Source organism: Megalobrama amblycephala, linkage group LG23 (assembly GCF_018812025.1).
Source record: "Megalobrama amblycephala isolate DHTTF-2021 linkage group LG23, ASM1881202v1, whole genome shotgun sequence".
Taxonomy (NCBI): Eukaryota; Metazoa; Chordata; class Actinopteri; order Cypriniformes; family Xenocyprididae; genus Megalobrama; species Megalobrama amblycephala.
The window spans coordinates 22714341-22739335 of NC_063066.1; the positions used below are offsets into that span (position 1 = coordinate 22714341).

At 37.4% G+C, this 24995-nt stretch overlaps 2 protein-coding genes and 1 pseudogene across 7 annotated transcripts in view; 2 read left to right on the plus strand and 1 right to left on the minus strand.

The window, feature by feature from the left end:
* LOC125259307 overlaps window positions 1-6046 on the minus strand; it is a 6946-nt pseudogene extending 900 nt beyond the window's left edge.
* Window positions 6047-6306: 260 nt separating this feature from the next.
* nup62l (nucleoporin 62 like) lies at window positions 6307-15792 on the plus strand. Of its 2 annotated transcripts, none has more exons than XM_048176526.1 (13): window positions 6307-6454; window positions 7619-7921; window positions 9065-9297; window positions 9455-9526; window positions 9639-9746; window positions 11157-11261; window positions 11412-11520; window positions 11597-11741; window positions 12836-12885; window positions 13848-13982; window positions 14086-14197; window positions 14289-14355; window positions 15609-15792. In XM_048176526.1, the coding sequence occupies exons 2-13, from the start codon at window positions 7635-7637 to the stop codon at window positions 15698-15700; spliced, it is 1515 nt and encodes a 504-aa protein (XP_048032483.1). In that variant the 5' UTR covers window positions 6307-6454; window positions 7619-7634; the 3' UTR covers window positions 15701-15792. The 2 variants fall into 2 exon arrangements, with proteins under 2 accessions (XP_048032483.1, XP_048032484.1); XM_048176527.1 differs by having other exon boundaries at window positions 6359-6443.
* Window positions 15793-15988: 196 nt separating this feature from the next.
* Window positions 15989-24995, plus strand: part of atrx (ATRX chromatin remodeler) — a 49861-nt gene continuing 40854 nt past the window's right edge. The window contains exons 1-10 of one of the 5 annotated variants that reach the window (XM_048176525.1): window positions 16566-16804; window positions 17341-17474; window positions 17828-17922; window positions 18695-18843; window positions 19027-19076; window positions 20605-20654; window positions 21454-21578; window positions 21665-21781; window positions 24398-24507; window positions 24583-24650. In XM_048176525.1, coding sequence (XP_048032482.1) covers window positions 19032-19076; window positions 20605-20654; window positions 21454-21578; window positions 21665-21781; window positions 24398-24507; window positions 24583-24650 — 515 coding nt within the window. In that variant the 5' untranslated portion in view covers window positions 16566-16804; window positions 17341-17474; window positions 17828-17922; window positions 18695-18843; window positions 19027-19031. Of the gene's footprint in view, window positions 16130-16565; window positions 16805-17340; window positions 17571-17827; window positions 17923-18694; window positions 18844-19026; window positions 19077-20604; window positions 20655-21453; window positions 21579-21664; window positions 21782-24397; window positions 24508-24582; window positions 24651-24995 lie in introns of those variants that run through there. The other 4 variants (XM_048176523.1, XM_048176524.1, XM_048176522.1 and 1 more) reach the window with 4 other exon arrangements.

Consider the following 24995-nt stretch of genomic DNA (forward strand, 5'->3'; position numbering starts at 1 on the left):
ATGTATTGTCACCAACCTCCACATCCCAGCAGTGTGTTCCTGAGTTAAAGCCCTCAGAACCCAAGACACATGGAAAAAAGTCAAACCTCTCTGGATTATGAGGAAACTTTTTATATACAGTACTGTACGACACACTGGTCAGATCAGTAGAGAGTGTGAGACAAGGATGTGCTGTGTTTGGATCAAGAATCAACGGAGCTGCAAAAAAGAGAATAACATCAGATTAGAGATATGATGGTATTAGAAATTAATGTAAAACACATATAAAGATTTGTTGAAAGAAATCATAAATTGTGCTATCATAACAACCGTCTCACAACGTAAGAATGGATTGAGGCTTCAAGTTTAAAATCAGTATTCAATAAACACTGTATCCTAATACATAAGCATAGACCATGAGGAATAGACTTTTGTAGTCATTATGAGTTTGCTGTAGGCCTATGATCTGAAATACAGTTCAGATTCACTAAGAAATTCAAGTGATTATTAAATATATTTCTATCAAATGTTAATTAAGTTGGCTTGAAAAAGCCAACTTACTGTTATGCTATTTTCTTCTGAGACTAAAATTTCCAACTCTAACTCCTCCTAGAGCTTTAACTCTACATACTCCAAACTCGGGTCAGATCTTCAAACTGTTAGTGTGCTATATCTTTTCTAACTGATCAGACTTACGGTTTTCCTAAAAAACACTGTTAAAGCTCGGAAAAATCCCATTGACTTTCATTGACGGAATGTTCAAATGAGCCAAGACTGTTCAAACTCCAACTGTCAAAATTCAAATTTAAACTACGGAAGCCCATTAGACTCAAAAACTCAATTAGACTCAAGTGCCATTCTATGTACTATTTCTAATCCATTGAAACTCATTCAAACTCATAAACTCATCTATCTATCTATCAAACTAAATCTATCTATCTATCTATCTATCTATCTATCTATCTATCTATCTATCTATCTATCTATCTATATCACCCTGAGTACCTTAGCAACCACATAGCAACACCCTAGTGACCACCCCGAGTACCTTAGCAACCACATAGCAACACCCTAGCAACCACCCAGAATACCTTAGCAACCATCCCGAGTACCCTAGCAACCGCATAGCAACACCCTAGCAACCACCCTGAGTACCCTAGCAACCACACAGCAACATCTTAGCAACCACTCAGAGTACCCTAGCAACCGCATAGCAAAACCTTAGCAACCACACAGAGCACCCTAGTACTCTATCAAAATTACTAAACTAAAACTGAAACTTTCAAACTGAAAACTTTTAAAACTGCTTCAAACTTTCTGGACCGGCTTTTTCAAGCCAACTTAAAGTTTGTCTCGACAAACGTTTTTATCTAGTTTTTTTCTGTTTTTATATCTGAACTAAAATCTTTTGCACTGGTGTCAAATCTGCTGAGACTCACTGTGTTGGACAGTTTCCTGCATCTTCTTCCAGACTCTGAATGACAGGTTACCCAGGTAACGTGGAACATGAATCAAAGCTCCAGAACTCCTCTGTGGATCCAGCTGTGAGATCTGGACTCTAGAGGAACATTCAGGAGTCAGAACTGCAGTGAATTTGAGTTCAGAGCCATTGAGAGAAGAGATATAAGCAGCTCACTTACCTTTCCATTGTGATGTCAAAGTTCTGAAAAATATAGAGTTTAAAAAATCAAAACATTTTAATATCTTATCAAAAACTGTCATTGTCAGTGAGTCTCTCTACAACACTGACAAGTTGTGTTATGCACAAAGAATGAAGCCAGATTCATTTGTCACCTTTAGAAATGAGACATCATTGGCTTTCATCATCTCCTCCATGTCTTTGATTGTGTGTGAAAGAGCTGAGATGTGTCTGTTCATCTCCTCCAGCTTTTCCTTCATCATCTGCTTCTTCTGCTCCTCTTCTTTCCTCAGTTTAGTGATTGTAGCTTCTTCTTCATCTCTGAGAAACTGCTGAAGCTTCTCAAACTCTTCTTTAATCTGACGCTCTGTGTGCTCAGCTTGAGACTGAAATCAAATCACATTCACTTCAGTCAGCTCTGTATTAACACACACTCCACTAATAAACTCTATGTGTGAATGCTGAGTATTTAACTCTTTATACATCCTCCCCTTGATGTGTTGAATTGTTTTATCACACTCTTCTTTCATTTTTTCTCCATGCTTGAGCTTGTTTTGTAAGGACGTCAGTGATGTATTTAATTTCTCCTACACGTTAAGGTGAAAATATGTGAAACTTATGAGGTTTAAACATTTGGATAATTTTTATGGTTATATTATTTATATGTTGAATGGGTCATTCACAGGAAGCATTTGTCCCTGATTTGTCCCTGCAGGACATACATTTTTAATTAAAGGATGAACATCAAGAAATTAGGTTTTTACCAAACAAATGTGGTTTTTGCAATGGACAATTCTTAGTTGTAAATTTGTGGTTGTGCAATACAAATACAGAAAGTGAAAGAATGTTAGTATAAATCACTTTTTGTCTTGTTATAAATCACATATTATTATTGAAAAAAAATAATAAACCATGACATTTTTTCAAAACACGTTTTGTGCCCATTCTCTTAACATTCAAGAAGATTTGAACATCAGGGGTTGAGGCTTAACCCTTTAAGAACGGATGTGTAACGAGGCGGGAGACTCGGGGAGATCCATATGCAGCTTTATTAAACAATCAAAGTCGTACAGGCAGGGGTCAGATATCAGCAAAGGCAGTGTCAGAGGCAAGACGTAATCAGTAACAGTACCAGGCAAACAATCAGGGCAGGCGGCAGGCAAGACAGGGCAATCCAGTAAACGGGCAGAAGTATCACAGAGCAGGCAGCAGACAGAATACAGATGTAACAGACAGTCCAAGGTCATACACAGGGAATCAATACTCAGAAATAAACACTCAGACAAGGCAGAACAAGACTTCGCAAAGCATGGGGGTGTGTGTGGGTCTTTTATAGTCCAGGTGATATGGAACAGGTGTGTGTGTAATCAGCCCAGGTACGGGGTATGGGAAATGTAGTCCAGCACAGGTTAGTATTCAGGTGAGGGTGCCCTCAGGTGGCGATCGGAGGGAGCCACAGAAACCGAGTTCGTGACAGGATGGAGCATCGGCGCTCCCATTTGCGTGTCTCTTTTTAAGAGCCAATAAATTTTGAATCCATATAGGTAGCACAAAAATTCTTTTTGCATACAAAACCAGAGACTTTAAACTTTCAGATCAAGCCTCCAACATGCTTCTGTTGCGTTGTTTTCACCCTCTAATGAGTCTGACTAATATGCGTTTAAAACAAAAACAGCACAGCCGCTAACTGTATACAAATATGTATATTTCACATGCTCATAACTTCATGAAAAATGCACAGATCATAGAAAATGGCACATCAATTGTAATGGAACGGGACTCAGGCAGGGATCCATTTGCAGTGCTTTATTAAATAAGAGTGTGGTTGTACAGGCAGGGTCAAACAGGAACAAACAGGAACAGCAAGGGACAGGCAGAATCATGGTCAGGATACAGGCAATGGTCAGGACAGGCAGATATCACTCACAGGTCAGGATACAATAAACAGTCCAAAGGCAGGCGGCAGAGAATCGTAAACGGTAAACAGACAGGATCGGTAACAGACAGACAGGCAGACAGACAGGCAGACAGACAGGCAGACAGACAGGCAGACAGGCAGGCAGACAGGCAGGCAGACAGGCAGACAGGCAGGCAGACAGGCAGACAGGCAGGCAGACAGGCAGGCAGACAGACAGGCAGGCAGACAGGCAGGCAGACAGGCAGGCAGGCAGGCAGGCAGGCAGGCAGACAATAGAGTAACGCTCAGAATTGCAACACAGGTTAACAAGACTTCGCAATGAGGTGGTGTGTGAGTGAGTCTTAAATAGTCCAGATAATGTGTTTCAGCTGTATGTGGCAATTGATGATTGGTGTGGAATGTGTGCATGTGACTGGCAGGGAGGATTATGGGAATTGAAGTCCAGGAACTGACAGGAATCGTGACATCAATATTTAAAGCAGATTCTCACGATTAAAATGAACTCAAAATCAACATAATATATTGCATTGATCACAAGATATTACTCACGGAATGATTTAACATACTTGGCTAAAAACATGTCTCTCATCTTTCCGGGATGCCAATGTTCCCGGACTCATCCATGTTCGTTTTCCAATGTGGAATAACACAAAATAGATATCATTTTAAAGCTTAGAATCTTTTTAATGCATCTAACCATTTTGAAAAACTCCTAACGAGTGCTGAGAAGTGCCTCTAAACCGGAGTTTACCGCCTGTTGGCGCCACCTGGCTGCAGAAAAAATGAATAACAATTTATTAAAGTAAACTTTATGCTATCAATACGAAATTTGAACCAGATACAGCTCACATGTAGAAGAGCATCACCAAAAAAGAATTTTTATCCGATCTTATTGCCTTCCTGAGTTATTCCTTGTCAAATAATAAAAAAAGAAAAATTATTTAAAAAAAAATTATATATTTTTTGTCTTTTATCAGCTGTTTCTCAGCATAAAAATGTCCAAATGTAATGTAATGTTATATTTTCTTAAAATTTAAAAAGTGTTCTATCAAATGATACCTACCTTTTGACTCTCCTTGCTACAGTTTTGGAGTTATGAGTCTTTACTTTTGTGTTTGTCACTCAGAAAAAAAAAAAAAAACTCTAAAAAAGCCTTCAGGTCTTAAAGGGTTAATGCAGAATTTTATATCAGTAGTAAGTCATAGAGATTTATATTTATGGTAGAAATGTATGATTATATTCATGTTAGAAATACTGTTGTATACACAAATATATATGTAATGAGAGACATTTGTTTTACCTTGTAAGATGAAACCACTTCACTGATGGGCCTGAATGTGTGATTGGCGTGTTTCTCTGAGTCTCTGCACACGAAACACGCAGGCTGTTTGTCCTCCAGACAGAAGAGTTTGAGTTTCTTATTGTGCAAACTGCAGATCTCCCCAGACCCTGATGAACGGCACTCATTTCTATCCTTCAGGAATGACTCACACAAGTTTTTTAACGCGAGATTAACTGGAGGTTCAACTTTTGAGGATCTTCTCCTGCAGACAGGACACTCCTGAGTTTTCTTAGTTTTCCAGAACTGTTGTAGACACTCTTTACAAATACTGTGACTACAGGACAGAATAACAGGAACCTTGAAGATTTCACAGCAAACAGGACAAGAAAGATCTTCAACAGATTTTGAATCCATTTCCTCTTCTTGTAAAAGATCCAATGGTCTACAATTTACTTCCACTTTCTGAACTTTGGTTTAAAAGTAAATAACCATTACAATCAAAATCTAATGGGTTACTTCAGAAATACACAAAAATCCTCCTCTGTTTTTCAAAACACTGACTCGTTTTAGCTTTCAGTAAAAATGAAAGACCTTTTGGAGCTTCTGAAAACAGATTGGGTGTATATTTTTTATATTTTATTTGTGTTTTCAAGCATTTCAGGCTCAATGAACTGAATAAGGAATAAAGTGAGCAAAATCTGTAGCAAAAAATAAAAGAATATTATAGGCCTCAGTATAATTATTATTTTATAACTATTATATAAATATTGGTTCTGGTCCTTAGTCCCTAATGCTTATGAGCAGTCCGAACACTGATAATAACACTTTTTTTTAGGTTAAAGTTTTAAAACTTTGCTTCAGCATCTTTATGCCAGCAGTCATTATTGTCTATTAAATGTATGAATAAAATTCAAATCCGTAATTTTTAAAGGGTTAGTTCACCCTAAACTGAAAATTCTGTAATTTATTACTTACCCTCATGCCATTCCACACCCGTAAGGCCTTCTTTAATCTTCGGAACGCAAATTAATATATTTTAGTTGAAATCCGATGACTCAGTGAGGCCTGCATAATGACATTTCCTCTCTCAAGATCCATTAATGTACTAAAAACATATTTAAATCAGTTCATGTGAGTACAGTGGTTCTATTTACAGTGGTTTCTATGGTTACTATTATAAAGCGACGAGAATAGTTTTGGTGTGCCATGCTGATTCATAACACTCCAAAGCTTCCTGAAGCACTGTTTTGAAATCGGCCATCACTAAATAAGTCGTTATTTTGTTTTGTTTTTTGGCGCACCAAAAATATTCTCTAACCCTTTAATATTACTGTGTGTAACCGAATCAAATGCAACACTGACTTTTAAAAACAACAACAACATTTTGTCAATGTAATCGTAATTAAACAAAATATTGCAATAAATAAAAATAATAAAACAATATTTGGTGCAGCAGTTTATTTTGTCTTTGTAGTTTGATGTAGGACCAATTTGCAGTAGCATATTGTGTGAGATGAGATCTGTAATTTCGATCAGGCAGTATTTTAGACAGTTGACGTAGAGGTCCTCAGAAGGGAAGCGCATGTAATGTGACGGACATTGCGCGCGAGCTGTAGTGAAGTGCTGTACGTACTACGTAAGTTTTAATTGTATTTATTTCCGATATGAAGTTTTATTCCACTTTATAATACATTATTTAGTGAGTCTGTCTTAGTTTTAAAGAGCGTGGGCGATGTGATTGTGCAGTAGAGGGCGTTCAGTGAACTTAACGTGAGGAACTGTCAGCTAGCTGTATTATCAATGAAGTTAAACAATATCAGTTCTTTTATCACATTAATCAGTTTTAAAGAACTCACATTACTAATGTTTATCTCTGAAGAAGCATATAAGCTGCTCTGCTGCTTTAGTTTGTTATCAGTTGATTTTAATATCATGTTATCACTGAATATGAAAGAGAAGCTAGTTGGACACCAAAACATTGCTTTCTCCGAACCTAGTAAGTTGCCTTCATAGACAGTATGATTTAGTTTTAAAACGTAGTGAAACTAAAAGACATTTTTGGACCTTGTGGTCGCAAAACCTTGTAAAATGCCGACTTCGGTAGTTTATTTCGAGCCTTTGTAGTCTCAAGGTGTAGCAAATGCATTTTGGTGCGTAGTATCAGCCTAATGAGCTGCCTACATAGATAACATTTTTTGATAACATCATTGTCTAAATTAATGATAGGCAGCTAAGTAGGTTTTGAGACGCTCTCTAATATATCACAAATTATTTCACATTTAGCTTTCTATTAGACTTAAATATGTTCATACTGCCTTAGCTGCTTGGCACATAGTTGTGTTTTAACCTGTTCTTAAAATTGAGAAAAATAGATCATAGATTTAGAATCAAATCTGGTGGATTTTTCCTAAGAAACAAGTGGCCCAAAAACAGGCATTGAAGTATAAAAAATTCTTCTGACTGGAAACTTTTTCAGGCTGCTTCATATTCACTTTATTTAAATATCCTAGACTAATACACATTTAGTAATAACACGATATTAAAATATTAATAATATTCGTATCTTGAATTTAAGGGGCATTTTTTTTTCATTTTGATGGCATTTTTGCCCCAAGACACTGATCTTCTACGTATCTTCTCTGCAATTAAATTGATGGAAATTCACTGTAGCAACATTGTAGAGACTTTTAATCCCAGCATATAATCATTACAGGTCCACTGTTGGAAACGCAAGGACTATTAAAGTTATCTAACACAGTTATTTCACACATTTTTCCCCCCCTCCTGTCGTCATTTACAGGGTCTTTTGCGGCACTATGGCATTTAACTTCGGACAGACGGGCACTGGGGGCTTCACCTTTGGACCACCCAAAACTACGGCTGCGGCCACCACAGGCTTCGGGCTGCAGACCAGCACTCCTGCAGGAGGGGGCTTCTCTTTTGGGACCAGCCAACCCCAGACTCAAACCTTTGGAAACACCCAACCGTCTCAGATTGCAGGACTGCTCGCACAGCCAACACAGAATAATGGAAGCACACAAGGTGGATTCAGCTTCGGAGCCCAGACTCAGAGCAGCACCTCAAGTGGAGGCTTCTCTTTTGGGTGAGACTTTATCTTGGGTGAAGTGTGTGTGTGTGTGGGTTTTCTTTTTTTTTTTTTTTTTTTTTTTGGGTGAAACTATTCCTTTTAATAAAGTGATAAAGCAATAATATTCCAAGGAAGAGAGTGGAGCAGCAGAAGAAAAAAATTTCTCCAAAGGAGGATTAATTGAACTTAAAAACCTTTAAAGACAAATTTACTGTGAGCTACAAGGTTGTTAATTGAAGGTATATGGTTTTGTTAAAGCCATCTGTTTGCCTTATTTAAAATAATTTTTTAAAACAGCAGAATTCCTGTTGAAAAACTGCATAGTTTTTTATTTCTCCATCGTTTTTAATTATATTATTTCATTCTTAATTCTTTATTGGATTGTAGTTATTTCTTTCACTAAAGCCTATAAGTACACAGTCTTGTACCTTTTCTTTTTAATGATTTTCAAATACTTTTGTTTCAAATCAAAGTTTGTAATGGTGTGATTCGCCTTGTAGCTGGTTGCCTTGTTCAGAATAATAAATGAGAGAAATTCTTCTGAAACCACAGTAGCTGTAAAAGTGGACAGTTTCACTCTATATAATTATTAACCTGAATGTCGTCCATTTAGTAACTTGACACATTAGGACTAGTTGGCTACATGATCAATAAGAATTTCAGACAGGTGGTTTCATTTGTGCTTTTGGACATTTGCTGTATTCCTGCTTGATTTCAAAGTAAACTGGCTGTTTCTAAACCCTCAAAATGCATCCTATCTATTTCCTATCTATCCAATGCTAAGTTAAACCAAATATAGTTTTTGAGTTTTTACAAAAATAAATTGTAAACACCTGATATAGTTTTACCATACATTTTTCTTGCCATGAAAATTGCCACAGAAGCTGGCATGGCATTAAAAACAAACAAACAACAAACGAACTATCCAATGCTCCATCTAGTGTGTAAGCATCTTTAATGTAGCATTCACCAGGTCTGCTGTCAAAGATATTTTATAATGACTTTGGACGTGCCTCATCCAGTCAGATTTTAGAATTGGAAATGTACACCGTATAACTAAAAAATGACAGTGGAACAGCAGGATTTGAAACGATTACATGTGTTACATTTAAACTAAATGATATATTTAATATATTCTGTTCATGTCTTTGCATCCAGTGCCTCCCATCCAAAACTCAGCACACCTGCAGCATCTCAACCTGCGACCACAGGTGTGACTCTGGGGGCTTCAACTGCAGGGACAGGCTTCACTCTCGGAGGTCTGGCCACTCAGACTACAGCGGCCCAGCAGCCTATGGGAGGGTTCAGCTTTGGGACACCCAAAGTACAGGCAGCCTCAGTTGCCCCAGCACAGCCCACCCCTGCGCTCTCACTGGGGGCTCAACCCACAGGTCATACAGAGTTACACCCACTTCAAAATAAGAGCTTTGTGGCCTTGTTGTAGTCCATTATAGTGTGTTACACTGTGTCACACTGGTCCTTATGAAGGAAAGATACTAATATGTTTTTCATGTCAATGTATTATTTTGTTCTGCTGCTGATTTATAGGTCTCACTCTTGGCGCTTCTACCACTTCCACAGCCTCAACAACTGCTATTAACTTTGGAATCAAAACTTCAGGCATGTAATATGTAGTGTGGCTATTCTAATATTAGAGAAAATGGCAAAAGAAAAAAAAATAGTTGTATATATACATATATATATATATATATATTTTTTTGTTCTTGTTTAGCCACCCCAGCCCCCACCAGCTCTGCTGTATCAAGTCAGTCCATGACGGCTACAGTATCCTCTTTGTTTGCAAATCCTATAGCCTCAACACCAGCCACAGGATTCACATGTGAGTTGCTCTTCCAACCTCTTGTCATGAAGGAACTTCCAGTTCAGTCAAATTACCAAGTGAGAGTGTGTGTGTGTTTAGGGCTGGACGATTAATTGAAACCGAAATTCAGAACCTCTAACCGATGTAAAAATGCCGGTTATTTAGTTTTTTTTAATCCTGTTAATACTTCCCCCTTAAAAACATACTACCACATGTGTAGCCACATGACTCTGCCCCATCCAGGCAGTGGCATAAAAGCAACACTGAGGTGAACGCCGATTCAACACATAGTGATGGCGAGCGGACAGCCTTGCGTCTTTACTAAACTTTGTCAGTTATACTTGTTTTAAGGTTTGCCAGTTTGGACATTCAAGTGATTTTAGACGATACTATACTATTTTGAGCTACCGTGCTCGCGTAGCTGCATTGTGGCACGAACACTCATACAAACAGAAGCTGCGCAAAACAGAGAGGAACGAGACATGAAATTACCACTAGATGGTGGCAGAGCACTTATTGATTCCCTAATATATGGAACAGTCACAAAGTCTCATGAAAAACAAACAATTCAAATTGTGGCTGAGTTACACAAAGCAAGTAAAAAATGCTTTTTATAATCACTGAAGCTGTCGGTTTGTTCAGCATATGGTACATTTAATAAGAGTAGAATATTTACATTTTTCCCTATAAAAATGTTTTTGCACTTTACTGTTAATAAGTTAATTTTATCTGCATCTAAATTCAAACTCAGTGCTTTACTGACAAATTTCCAATGTAATATTATTAGTAACTGCACTTATTAAAGCAAAATAATAGTAATATGATTAAATTACCTTTTTGTTTAAAAAAAAAAAAAAAAAAAAAAAAAAAAACAGCACCACCAAATCAGATGCTGGCGCCACCTTCTGTAGAACTTAGTGGTGCCAGTTGGAAACCTGATAATGAATGTAAACAACTTGCAGAACTCTTACTTGTACCACTTACTTGCAACATGGTTGACAGAATGCAAAAAATCTGAGTCGAGGACATGAACACAGCTAATTAAGATGAAGCACAACTGCTTTTGCAAAATCTCTCAAAGAGCCTGGCTAGTATCAAAAATATTTTCTTCACACAGTGTTAAGGCCTGATCACACCAAGTCCAATGCAACTAAATGACACAAAAATTATTTGTACCTGGTTGTGACGACAATTAATGCATTGATGCATTGATGCATTAATTCATGTTAACAAATGAGACCTTATTGTAAAGTGTTACAAATTTCTTTTTTTTCGTCTTTTTTTTTAAATATTTATGCATCCATCACAAACAATTGGAAAAGTAATGTAGGTTCATTGGACCAAAGCGGGAACTCTGTTGCCATCTTTTTGGGTTGTTATAGAGGAATTAGCATGAGATCACATGGTTTTTTTTCTGTGCTCTGTCAGTGGGCTCTTCGATGGCCTCCGTGGCGCCTGTGATGACCTCAGCATCCATCGCTCCAACAAGCCTGTCTCTGAAGCCTCTAGGAGCTGCTCCTACTGTAACGTCAGGTGCCCTCACTTACACTCACACTCAGGCTCTGCTCAATAATGCATGCTCAACAAATAATTGAGGCCAAAGTACAACTATTAAGAGGTCTCGTTATAGCTATTTTCCTCTGTTATTTGTATTAATTGTGTGTGTGTGTGTGTGTTGTGTAGCTGCTGCTAGCACTGGAGTTACTACTGGCTTTTCTCTGGGGCTGAAGACTGCAGCATCTACTGCACTAGCCACCACCACTGCCACCTCTACTTCAATCGTCACAACCAGGTACAAAGCTTTTCACATGTGAGATGTTTTCTTCTGTCAAGTTGCAGAATGAAATTCTTGTGTTGTCTCTTGTCAGCACTGCTCCAGTGATGTCATATGCTCAACTGGAGGCTTTGATTAACAAGTGGAGCTCAGAATTGGAAGACCAAGAACGACACTTTCTTCAGCAGGCCACTCAGGTCAATGCCTGGGACCGTATGCTGGTGGAGAATGGAGAAAAGGTAGATAAATACAAGAGAAAGAAATAACTCTTTTTTTTTTTTTTTTTTTTTTTTTTTTCCCTGCATACACCATCTTTGCACTGGTACAGAAATGATTTCATGACCAATAAAGAGAGCCACCTTTGAACTCTCTCTCTCTCTCTTTCTCTGTCCGTTTATATGTATGTGAGAGAAAGAGAAAGAAAGAAAGAAAGAGTTCCTTTCATGAGTCTTTCAAAGAGATAACATAATAATTAAAAAAAATAGTGTCAAAACAATGATGATTTACTCCATTTTGATAGCTTGGCTTATAGTATGAAAAGGCTGGTATAACAAACCAACAGTTTATTAATTAACTGTGTGAAGGCACTGAGTTAGATAAATTCTGTTGCATAATCCTTTGTTTGCTAAAACAAAATGAAATCTGTACAAAATGCCACAGCGCTCAACAATAAAGACTGGCCAGTACTTTTCTCGGGGCAATTGAACTGTACAGCGCTTTAGTCCATTGTCTGATCGGACCAGTGCTGCATCTTCATGAAAGTTTATCCTTTGCAAGTGTTTTTAAGCCTTGCGAATTTAAATATTCAAGCACAAGAAGATGCAAAAGAGAACTCAATTCTACTCACTGTGAGAAGTTTACACACATCCAAAGCACGCGCCCAGAAAGCTGCATTTTAGGGTGTTTTCACACCTGTAGATCGATTGCATTGTTCCGAAACAGGGACTTAAAGGTACAATATGTAATATTTTTGCAGTAAAATATCCAAAAACCACTAGGCCAGTGTTATATATTTTGTTCACTGGAGTACTTAAAATATCCCAAATGTTTCCAACTATTTGTAAATTGTGAGAAAATTGCAATTTTAACCAAGGCTCCGGGACGTGTGAGGAGTCGTCTGTCAATTGCGTCATAACTGCGTTACTTGACCTCGGTTTCCAGTTTTATTTTGTAGAAACCATGGAAACACGAAAGACGCTTTTAATATTTACGTGTTTTAATAGACAAGGGAACAACTGTTTTGATATATTTATAGTCAGAAAATGAATTGTTATATAGCTCAACACGTTTAGTCCTGTTGTTTAAATCAATTTTCTATTTTTTTTTCTTTTAGATAACTGCTTTACATAAAGATATGGAGAAAGTGAAACTGGACCAGCGAAGGTAATCAGTGTTTTACTTGAATTAAAATGTTGTATGTATATTGAAAACTGCATTTTAAAGTAATTCACTAAAGCTTAATTTGGTGGTGGAAGAGCATTAATAGGCAAGAGATAATGTACTATCATCTGGTCCTTATTACAAAAAAATCCCAAAAGGGTGATCAGGACCACAACACAAAGCTGAAGGTATAGAGTCAAATCGAGGTGTTTATTTTCATTTATTTATTTATTTTTTGCAGTGACTGGCTGACTGTACATTATTATACTTCTTACATTGCTACTTGAGATCATTTTGAGATGAGATCATTTATTGTGAGAAAGCACAGAGTGCTATAAGAGAAACTAGCACAGCAGAAAATCAGAATGAGCTTTAATGCCAAGTATGTTTACACACGCAAGCAATCTGTTTAGGTAACAGGAACTTCCAGTTCAGATAAAAAGTACAGACATACATGGAGATAAAGCAGTAAAAAGGAATATAAGACAATAAAATTAAATTTAATACTATACAAGACACTAATAAAAATATAGAAAATACACAATAGACAGAATTGTATGCTATTTACAGATGTACAGTTAAATGCAAATTTAAGTGTATGAGTGTACAGAGATGCATAATAAGAATGTATATAAAATGATTATAATATTGTCACACTATATGCACAATGAAGAGACCCTGTTGGCAATATCCTATTACTTGTTCAGGTGGGAGATTGCTTGAGGGAAAAGCTGTTCTGGTGCTCAATGCTCTATAGCACTGACCAGAGGCAACGGTTATACAGTTTATTATACAGTTTAATGCTCATTATACAAAAATACTACAAAAATATAGCAATTGACTCATCACAATCAAGTATTCCAGAGAGCCCTGTGTTAAGTCGTGCTAATCAAGTTGCATTGTCTGTCTGTTGCTGTGTTTGATGTGAACTTTGTGTTTCTCATATTTTGTTGCTTGTGCCACAGGCTGGATCAAGAGCTAGACTTCATCCTGTCGCAGCAGAAAGAGCTGGAGGATCTTCTCGGTCCGTTAGAGGAGTCTGTGAAAGAGCAAAGCGGAACCATTTACATGCAGAATGCAGATGAAGAACGAGAAAGAACGTAAGAACAAAAACAGTCAAGACTCTCACAGCCATCTGAGGAGCTCATGTTTCCTGCAAGTACTGTGACGTCACTTAGTATTTCACTGGTCTCTTTTGTCTAGGTACAAGTTGGCAGAAAATGTGGATGCCCAACTCAAAAGAATGTCCCAAGATCTGAAAGAGATTATTGAACACCTCAACACATCCAGCGGACCTGGTGATACCACTGACCCTGTATGCAAAACACGCTCCGTATTTAATACAGAAATGCTCTTTATGATTTGTGGTGTGATCTGGGCTAAGAATGACTGTTGTTGTTTTTCAGCTTCAGCAGATCTGCAAAATCCTCAATGCACATATGGACTCTCTACAGTGGGTAGAACAAAACTCTGGTTGGTATCTTTTTGGATTTAAAGACTTTTCATGGACTCTTTTAGACAATAAAAATAAATTGTTAGTCCATTATGAAATGTTCATACCTGCAAGCTAGTCGTTCTTTGACGAAATTCGCTGATTTTAATCAAAATATGTAATTTATGTAAATGGTGTATATCCGAAGAGTTTTTTTTTTTTTTTTTTTTTTTCTGGGGGGAATGGGGGGTCGGTCAGGGTGAAATTGCAAGAGACAATAAACCTCACAAGAATTGAAAATGGGCTACTTTCCCATAGACTGGAGTGAGACCTTAGACGTCTCTCCAGGTGTCATGATCTTTCTTGGCGCTCTGTGGCGTGACAGATCACTGTAGCACTTCAGTTCAAGCAGAGCTCATGTGAACTGACCAACTCTTCCACTCTGCTAGTTACAACATAAAATAAACATGAGCGAACATCCGAAGGTGTTAAAAGATGCAGTACAACTTACCGAAATACGTATCATGTCACATGTAATCGATCAATCAGTGTTCCAACCGTAGAAAGGCGTCAATAAAACGGCTTATATAAATGTCACATATACACAAAAGCCATTCAATGTCCAAAAACTCATTAGTCAGCTACAAAAAAAGAGCATTTTGCTAAATATACGCACTATAGGCTATTGCATATTCATTGTATTTGTACTTAACATGCTTCAATATTGAATGTATAAATCCATTTCATGACAGCCACCATTTAAATGTTTAGGCCTATATAAAAATGAGTTGACATAATTATAATTGTCATTAAAAATGTATTATGTTATTATAAAAACTTTATGTATGATGTATAAGTAGCTTAGAAATCAATTAATTTCAACATTTTAATATTAAAATGATGTACTAACTGTTGTTCCCCATATAGTTTACAGCATTAGTTGAGAGAGATTTTTTTTTTTTTCTTTGAGGAAATTTACCATGTACTGTACCTGATAGGCCCCAAATGAATCAATATTGAATGGAAGGTAATCAAATTGCAAGCTTCTGAATCAAAATCAAATCCAATTGTGAAATTTGTGTCAAAGCCCAGCCCTACTAGTGTCAATAAATGTTTTTTTTTTTTTTTTTTTTTTTTTTTTTTTCATTTATTGTCTTGTCAGAGGTCACCAGAATGCTTTGTTTACTCCAGACCCCCCTACAGTACTTTTTTCACCTTTTTGTCACCTTTTTTGAGTTTGCAGGTATGAATGTTTCCTCTAATGTTTAATGTATACTTTCTTTGTTTTCTTCAGTTTTACTCCAGAGGAGAGTGGAGGAGGTCTCAAAGTTGTGTGAAAACCGCAGCAAGGAACAAGAGAAGAGCTTTCGTTTAAACTTCCAGTGATCAAGCATGAAAAAAAAAAGTTTCAATCAGATGTAAATGAATGTCATTGTTTTTGTTATTTACTTCAAAATAAAATCATTTCTTTTACCTGATTCCATCTTAATAAGTTTCTTTTTGTGTTCATATTGGTTGCAATTTGCAAAATGAAAAGAGAAAAAAAAAAATCACAGATGGCAATGAAACTAAAATGAATACATCTGTAAAGCTGGGAGTTTCTCTTCCTGGTTTACGCTTAAGGAATAAAACGAGCCAATCAGCTGCATGGAGCTCCACCATAGCAACATGGACCCTGGCATTGTTTAATATCATCAAGCAATCTAAGTCTGCTTCTAGGGGGGAAATATTTTCAAAAAATAAAATAAGAAGCATTATATTTTAAACGAGGGCGCAGGTTTATAAAGGGGGCGAAATGACCACCGACATTTGCAGGTATGTGCACTGCTGAGGATGCGACTTCATGCGTGTGACGGAGAACACAGGCTCTTCTCCACATGCATGTAGTCTGTATGTAGCATGAACTACGAGTCTTGTCTGAAGTGCATTATGATGCTTGTGCATCAAACTGCATTTGAACGGATGCTAGGCATATTGGAGTCATAACGTGAAACAAAATACATGCCGTGATTTCAGCACATTTATTATAGCACGCGCCGGTAACAGCAAGCATGTGTCCGGAATGCATCATAGAACTCATGCCCTAGTTTCCCTATTTATTTGCATTCCTTGCATTATCCCATGCATTATATATGATCTTTCTGTGCATTTTAAAAATGTATTCAGTGACACGTATTCGTGTTTTCAGAAAGAGGACGCGGACCGTCTCGTTGAAGTGAATTGCGCTGGTGCATGTGTCTATTTGCGTTCAGTGTTCACAGAGCGCGCGCGCAGATGAGAGGAGTCTCGCGTGCGCCATTTTAGCGCGTCTCGAGCCATCCGGCAAGATGGCGCTCTCGCTTTGTCTACCCTGAGCGGCGTAAAACACAATTTACTTTTACTACACACATAAAAATTGACCGGATCGAATGAAAAAAACAGCTTTCCTCGCGGGGCCAAACCGGTGACGTCTCAAAGATCTGCGCGTGAAATGAGCACAGAGATCTTAAGGTAGGTGTAGGGATGTAGCCGGGTAATACGCGCATGCATTTGTGCACTTTACATCTATGCCGAAGTGTAGCACATAGTTAGGGGGCGTCATAAGGATATTTTATGGGAATTGAAATCCTAATGGAGTGCCTTGCTTTTCTTTTACAAGTAGTTTTTATAATTCACCCCATTGTGCAGATATAGGTGCATTGGTCATATGCTAGAACTAGGCCTTTCTCCACCAAATTCTCAGCACTTCATTAAATTGGGTGTTTTAGTATAGAATTAAGTAGATTTAGGAAATGTGTGTATTGTTTTTGTGTGTCTCTCTCTTGTGTTTTCTTATAACCATTGGCTCGTGTATTGAAAATGAATCAGTGGATAACAGTCTGTGTCAAACAAGTTGCCAAAACATCATGAACAGTCATCTGTAGTGAGACGATTTGTTTTATTTTTTCACTCCTGTTGTCTTATTCGTGCATTTGGTTTTGTGGCATGTTCCTTACTCTTAATGGGAGGCACGAGCTGATCAGTTTGTTTATGTTCGCTCTTATCAGTGCACGTCTTCCGTCCTGTTACCGGCTGTTGTGTTACGCGCTAATAGGAGACGGGCTCAGTGATGACGCCACCTGCCAATCAACAGAGACCGCTAAAAAGTCTCCTCACATTAACAACGGCTTTTTTTTTTAAGGTCATTATTAGTGTTTTGTTTTGTTTTGTTTTGTTTTGTTGACTAAGACTTTTGTCAGGGGACGTAAATCAGTGGATAGTTTAAATTATGCTTCATGTAAGTTACTATCGTTTTGTTATTGTTGTATTACGAGTTGTCTTTATAAAATGTAACGTTACCTTATTTTTTGCCACTAAGCCACTACAGCAAACAGTATTATCCTCCACTGTGTTGTCCTTTTTTGTCTAATAAAATAAAGATTTTCTTAAACTGAAATTCCATATTCAGTTCAGTCTGTGGTTACTATTGTTTGTAAAGGTGGCCTATGTGTTTGCTTCATATCTTTATACATAATATCTTGTGTTTTCTTTCAGGTCCAGTAAGCTGAATACATTGGTGACTAAACTTCATGAGTTCTTGGGTAATTCTCCAGACGACGAAAGCATTGATTCTCAAGACATTTCCAATGGTGAGGATAAGTGATGGGAAGTCAACTCCAAAAGAGCCGATTCCTAGACTCTGAATAGCCCTAGAGTTGGGGTTGACTCCATTAAAGGAATCGACCCTCATTGTTGACTCTTTTGCTGTGTTGCTGGCAGTTGAGTGCACTATATTAGCAAGTAGTGAATGAAATGAAGCGAGGAATTCAGACACTGATGTATTACGCTGTTGCAGGAACAACTGTCACATACTTTCATCCTGCATGTAGCTTATTTAAAAAATAAATACCAGTCATAACAAATTTAGTTTGTAATTTATACATAGATCTGCACCAGCTTTGTAGAGTGATAATTGCTATATTAATGCAATAAATATAAATTTGAATTTCCATGTTAATCTAATTTGTATTCATAATGATTACACTAGCCATAAATCTCACATCAAGCATAAATGCATCAATAAGTGTACATTATTTTTATCTATTATTTGTAGTATCTTTTACTCTCCTGTCCAAGCAACTTTTAGCCTAAGACATAAGATAATTATGGGCATTTGGCGCCATCACACATCCGTATAACGCAATGAATTAATTAAAGAATATTTTACCTTCTTTCTCATTTAATGCTGACATAATATTCAACCGATCAATCAGGTATTGTCAGCAGCTGGTTAAGACATTGATAGGCTTATTTCGAGGTATAATGTCATCGCTAAATTCGACTAATTTGGACAGTCACTCTTGTGTCGAGGGAAAAAAGTTTAGTGTGTAATAACGACTGCAATCTTGTATTATTCCTTAGCCTGTTTTGATGTAAAGTAAATGGAGTTGAGGAGTCGAGAGTCAGAGTCGACTCCGAAACACCTGGAATCGAACACACCTAGTGAGGATCACTACTGTCATCCCAACTGACATGGCTCAGAAATTTACTTCAGTTCAAACTTTTCAAAGGTTACAAATAATGAATAAGGCTAAATATTTATACATAAATATTTACTTTTAAAATACATAAATACTTTTAAAATACATACTTTCTTATTTCTCAATAATTTATTGCATTTTAATCTGCAACTATAATTGGAAATGATACAGATATAATATAACTTTTGTTTGTATGCTTTTCTCATGTTGCAGGTAAAATGGCAACCAGTGACTTAAACATCCCTGTTGAGAAAATGAATGAGGTATGTGTCTGCAGAGCCTGTTTTTGCTTTGTTTCTCTGCAGTTTACTATAACACTGGGTCCTATCGTGACAAGTTTCCAGCATCAGGTCATGTTTTTGTACTCACCAAGTGCTTTTACATGCACTTCAAACGGTAATTTTCAGTCTTACTAAAGCAAAATGGCAAGTCGCACCTACGTCTCTAGATAATGTAATTGTAGCTCAGCTAATTTACGAGACAAGAGCGCATGAAGAGCACCACAATGTCACGCATGTGTTAAAGAATGACGATAATGCTTGCCATTTAGCAAGAGGCTTTCCTGAATGAACAGCTTTTCCCCTCATTCTGTTTAATAGTACGAGAATGATACAGTGCATAGATAAAGCGTCCATTATACAAATGATGCACATGCTTAGTTTGTTGGACTGGTGCTTTCTGTCTTTTTCAGCAAGCGTATAAAAGACATGGAAAATTAAACTGAAATCCAGCTCATACATTTTATTCCAACAATGTTAAGTCCAAAATCACCTGAACGCTCATTATACCATTGCTATGATTTCTGAAATGGTGTTAAAGGTCCCGTTCTTCGTGATCCCATGTTTCAAACTTTAGTTAGTGTGTAATGTTGTTGTTAGAGTATAAATAAAATCTGTAAAATTTTAAAGCTCAAAGTTCAATGCCAAGCGAGATATTTTATTTAACAGAAGTCGCCTACATCGAACGGCCAGTTTGGACTACATCCCTCTACTTCCTTCTTTAATGACGTCACTAAAACAGTTTTTTGACTAACCTCCGCCCACAGGAATACACAAGAGTTGCGTTTGTAGAGTGTGTTTGTCGCCATGTCGTCGAAACGCTGTTATTTTCATCCCGCAGTCCAATCACCGGGTCTGATTCCGGCTCAAATTGATAGGGTAAAATTAAAGACATGTTTACAATAACACTGAGCGCGTGCATCTCCACGTTATGGTAAGAGGCGTGACTTTTCCGGGCACGGTGCGCTCAGAGCTGTCGAATCACAACACAGGAACCGCTGGCACAATCAGAACTCGTTACGTATTTCTGAAGGAGGGACTTCATAGAACAAGGAAGTCATCAGCCCGTTTTTATGACAGTGGAAACAGCGGTATACAGATAAGTAAATTATGTGAAAAATACTGTGTTTTTTTTACACGCGAAACATGAACACATGTTATATTGCACACTATAAACACAATCAAAGCTTCAAAAAACCACGGAAAACGGGACCTTTAAAATATACAGGAATGTGCACCAGGATTGTTGACCAATGAGATGTCCCTGTGGGCATTGTGGTTGGGACCCTTTTATGCAACACTAATATATGAGGCTAATGTTGCTTGAATAATTTCTTAGTGGACACAATTTATTCAGGAAATATTTCTGTGATCGTCTATTCACTGTGTGATGGTTTACCGAGCTGCTTTTTAAACATATGGAGAGTTGAGTTAGAGCTGTGGATTTAACATCACTTTTTTTTTTTTTTTTTTTTTTTTTTAATGTTTTCTTTTTTTCTTTTTCTTTTTTCAGCCCGGTTGCTCCTCAGAAATGACCAAACCTTCATCTTCACGCTCAAAGAGGTGAGTTGGGTTGCACTCATTGCTCTGACTCTGGCTGTTATCCAGCAAAATAGCTGGACTGAACAGATATCTTCTATTTTGACTTATGCTGGGTTCAGTTCAAAATCAGATGTGGGATAGCCCCAGGGTCCCCGTGTTTGTAATTTGAATAATCTGATTTTAAGGCCAGTAAAATGTCTCTTTTGTTTTGTTTTTTTTTAGATGAGGTCTTAAATCTGATCAAAATATATAACCGGTTAGGCTGAAATAAACATTGTTACGTAGTCTTGTTTACTAGAATTGCTGCTGTGGTCGGTGTTACATGGTGTTCGGCCGTACATGATTGCATTACTTGCCCACTGCAGCACAGTCAGATAACGGACGCTACAGTTATAAACTGAAAGCGTCTGCAGAGTCGCAGCAGGAGTCAGATTTCTTTTAAGAGATGACAGTAAGGAGAGATGACTGACAAGACGATGACTGAAGAGGATATGGTGCGCAATAGATCCTGAGCGTCATTGACAAAAATCTTATGCAAAAGTGTGAAAGTGAAAAGCGAGCCCACATTCATAATATAGTTGTTGTCTTAACATTACGCTGACATTATCGAATGCCACTCACTTTACAAAAACCAAACAAACACATGCTTTGATAGTTTATGTATTCACTGTGTAATGTAGCCTATTATTCTGCAGTTATAATGCCTCCATAATTTAAGATATACATTTTGAGTTACATTTTTAGACACTATGTATGTGTATATGTAAATGTATATTGGAACAAAATGTTGACCCTCTTTTCCCCCTTTTTTTAAATAAAGAAAACCTTCATTTGTGACCAAGCACACTGCCGTTGACGAACCTGAATGTGCAAATGAGAGTGGAGGTGAACACTGTGCAGATGACAGCATGCAGAGCGGTCTGGATATTAACAAGTTACCACAAGGTTAGTCCTCTGTTATGATGCTTTAGAGCCTTCTGAAGCGTGTAGTTTAAGAGACACACTGAACCTCCTGGCTTCACGTCTTGCAGGCACAGTGGTGGTGAAGCCGGAACCGGTTGCTAATGAAGCTAAAGATGAATTCCGAGGTCCGGAGTTCCGTATTAGAGGAAGCAAAGTGAAAGAGGACAGTACACGTAAACGCCCAGGTGAGTGAGCTCATGTCTACTGTAAATGATCTCAAGCCCCAGGATTTTGAAAGCTTTTATGTTTTGTGAAACTAGTGGGTGAACCTCGGTCCCTCTGAAACTTTCATAAAAACGGTTTTGTCCTGATTTCGATGCTTTCAAGAGATAATCATGTGAGCTTTTATTTTGGCGGAAAAAAAGTTTACAAACGCGTCTCATTACAAATGTAGTGAAATGCTGTAATTGTCAACTGAAAATAATGCGTAACTACGTTCCCAAATGCACGCTAAACTCAGCACATGCAGAGATGGTGTTAACTGCATTCAAGCCTTATCGCGCTTTTGGTTTTAGTTTATTTGACAACAATGGTGCAAAATACAACATTAAAGACCTTTTATGTTATTATGAGAAGTAAATATATTTCCGGGCCGCCACAGTCTAGTTAATGAACAGGACACACTGAAATCTATTTGTGGCCTGCGGGGAAACACTGGTGATTAGGGCTGCACGATTAATCGCATGCTATTCTCACGCGCATTTCGTCAGTAAAGCCGGTTCCCTGATTACCGCTAAATCGCCATCACCTGCTTTCAAATGAAGCGGCATTTAATAGACAGAGCCGTAGGTCACTGAAAAGCCACGCAATATCGCGTTCATATCGCAGATGAATCGCCTGCGATAATGAACGCGATATTGCGTGGCTTGTCCGTGAACTACGGCTCCGTCTATTAAAAGGCGCTCCGTTTAAAAACAGGTGATGGCGATTTAGCGGTAATCAGGGAACCGGCTTTACTGACGAAATGCGCGTGAGAATAGCATGCGATTAATCGTGCAGCCCTACTGGTGATCATAATGACACATTCACTTTTACAATTTATTGCATTTCCTCTGTATATTTGGATGGCTTTATGTGTTTGGTTATCTCAAATAATCACAATTAGGTCAAGTACTGTGATTATCGCTATATATCAGCCTAATGCTGAATATGCATTCAATCAAAAATCCAGATTCTCTTCTCTCAGAGAAGATAACCGTGTTGCCCAGTCCTGGTACTGAAGTACATCTAATCTAACACTCCTGATTATACTGCAGGGCTCTAGACTCATTCTTCCCACTGGTCATGGTGGCATAACCTGATTTTGCTGAGTTCAACATGTTCCTGGGTCAACATTTTTGTTGATCCTGGAACAACCTTCAAATCAACCAGATCTTGATCATCAGATTTGAGGGAGTTTACAAATTGTCAAGTTTAGGCTTAAAATCATGAACTGGTGCTTCTACATCAGTGTTATTCATGTATCATTTCCCTCTGATTTTTGGGATAACTTGTGGGTAGGGTTAGGTTTAGGGGTAGGAATAGGGTTAAGACTAAATTTTCAGACTAGAATGTTGTTCCAGGATCAACAAAATATGTTGACCGAGGAACGCATCTAACTCAGCAATATCAGGACATGCGTCACAGTGGTGCAACTAACTTTCTCAGTTGGTTGCACCGTCTTACAGTTTGGGCACCATTTTGTTTTTTTGTTTTTTTTATTATTAATTATAATGAACTTGCATGTTGATTAATAGTTCTCTTAATTTGTATATGCTGGTTTTGCATTGATGTAAAGATTGACAGACTAAATATTAAGACAGACAAAATATCTTGATATTTGCAAAATATTTTATCTCCATTATTTTTTTTAATCTATATTATTTCCATGGCGACGCATCATGTTTGTCACGTGACACACCGCAGCCACAGTAGTGCTGTATGACAGATGTATCGCTTTTATTTTATTTTTCCGTTTTTATTCAAAATATTCACAAAATTGTTGGCAATGTCATCAATTACCTGAAATTCTTATTCTCAAATACATGTAAGTGAATGTGTTTTGTTGTTGAAAAAAACTTTATAATGATCATCTTAGTTGATCTATAATGCGTGATGGGTGCCGCCATGTTAGTTTGAGCCACAGTTCAAAAAATCGATATGTATTAAACACCTTGTCAATTTATATTTGAATTGATTATTGCCGCATCCATAAACATCACTTTGTATTTTACAAACTATAAATGTTTTGTTTTGCTAGTACTTAAGTGTATTTAAATGTCTGAAACCTAAAATAAACCTTGTGTGGTTAAATACACTGAATAGTTTTCATGTATCCCAAGCGTCCGTCTCTGGCTCAGCACCAGCCAAAGCACGAAAGCACATTTGAATTTAGCAGTCGATCATGTGTTGCACTGAACGTTCTAATCACACTGGCGTGATCGTATGCTCCAGGCACCAGCCAAGACTGATCACACCGGTGTGATCATATGCATCAAAGGGTTAATGGCGTACATGTGCCAGCCAGCTACCAAAACAACCTAAACATTATGCACTCGTGACTCGCACCAATGCGAACTTGAAATTTTAACTCACATTTTCAAAAACAATTGGTCGCAGTCTAGAGCCCTGTACTGACCTGATCATCAGTAGTGCACTCAAGAACTACATTGCGTTTCAACTAACAGACGCATACAACATGTGGAGTGTTGGGGCTGCACCAGGACCAGGATTGAGAGAAACTGCTAAAATATTAAAGAGTCTAAGACGGCATTGCAGTATGACTGTTTTATTATCTTCATTTATTTTTTAATCTCTCACAGACGAGCAGCTCCAGGAGATATTTAATTGCACAGCATGTGGACAACAAGTCAATCATTTTCAGAGGGATTCCATCTTTCAACATCCTGCACTGCATGTTCTTATCTGCAAGGTAGAAACCAGATTTACTTTTACAGCCAATCATGCCCTTGTATCTGTCATTAACATGCATACCTTTTTCCTACAGTCATGTTTCAAATATTATATGAGTGATGATATCAGCAAGGATGACGAAGGGATGGATGAACAATGCAGGTTGGTACATAACATTTATTTTTATTTATTTATAATATTATAACTGTGACGATACCAACATATTAGTAGTCAATACCAATACCAGTGTAAGTTAACGTTTACCACAGCAAAAACTAAAACATCCTAAAGAATGCAATGCAATGTCAAATTTAAAGTTAAATGAAATGAAAACACTGTTGTGAAACTTTAAGAATTTTTCAATTAAATAAATATTTCTTTTCTTTTTACATGTAATTATTCAAGTAAACAGTCTATTATAAAATTGAAAAGAAATCAAGAAATAAATTACAATGAAGCAATATAACAAATAAAAACTACAGCACAATGAAACAAAAAAATGATACT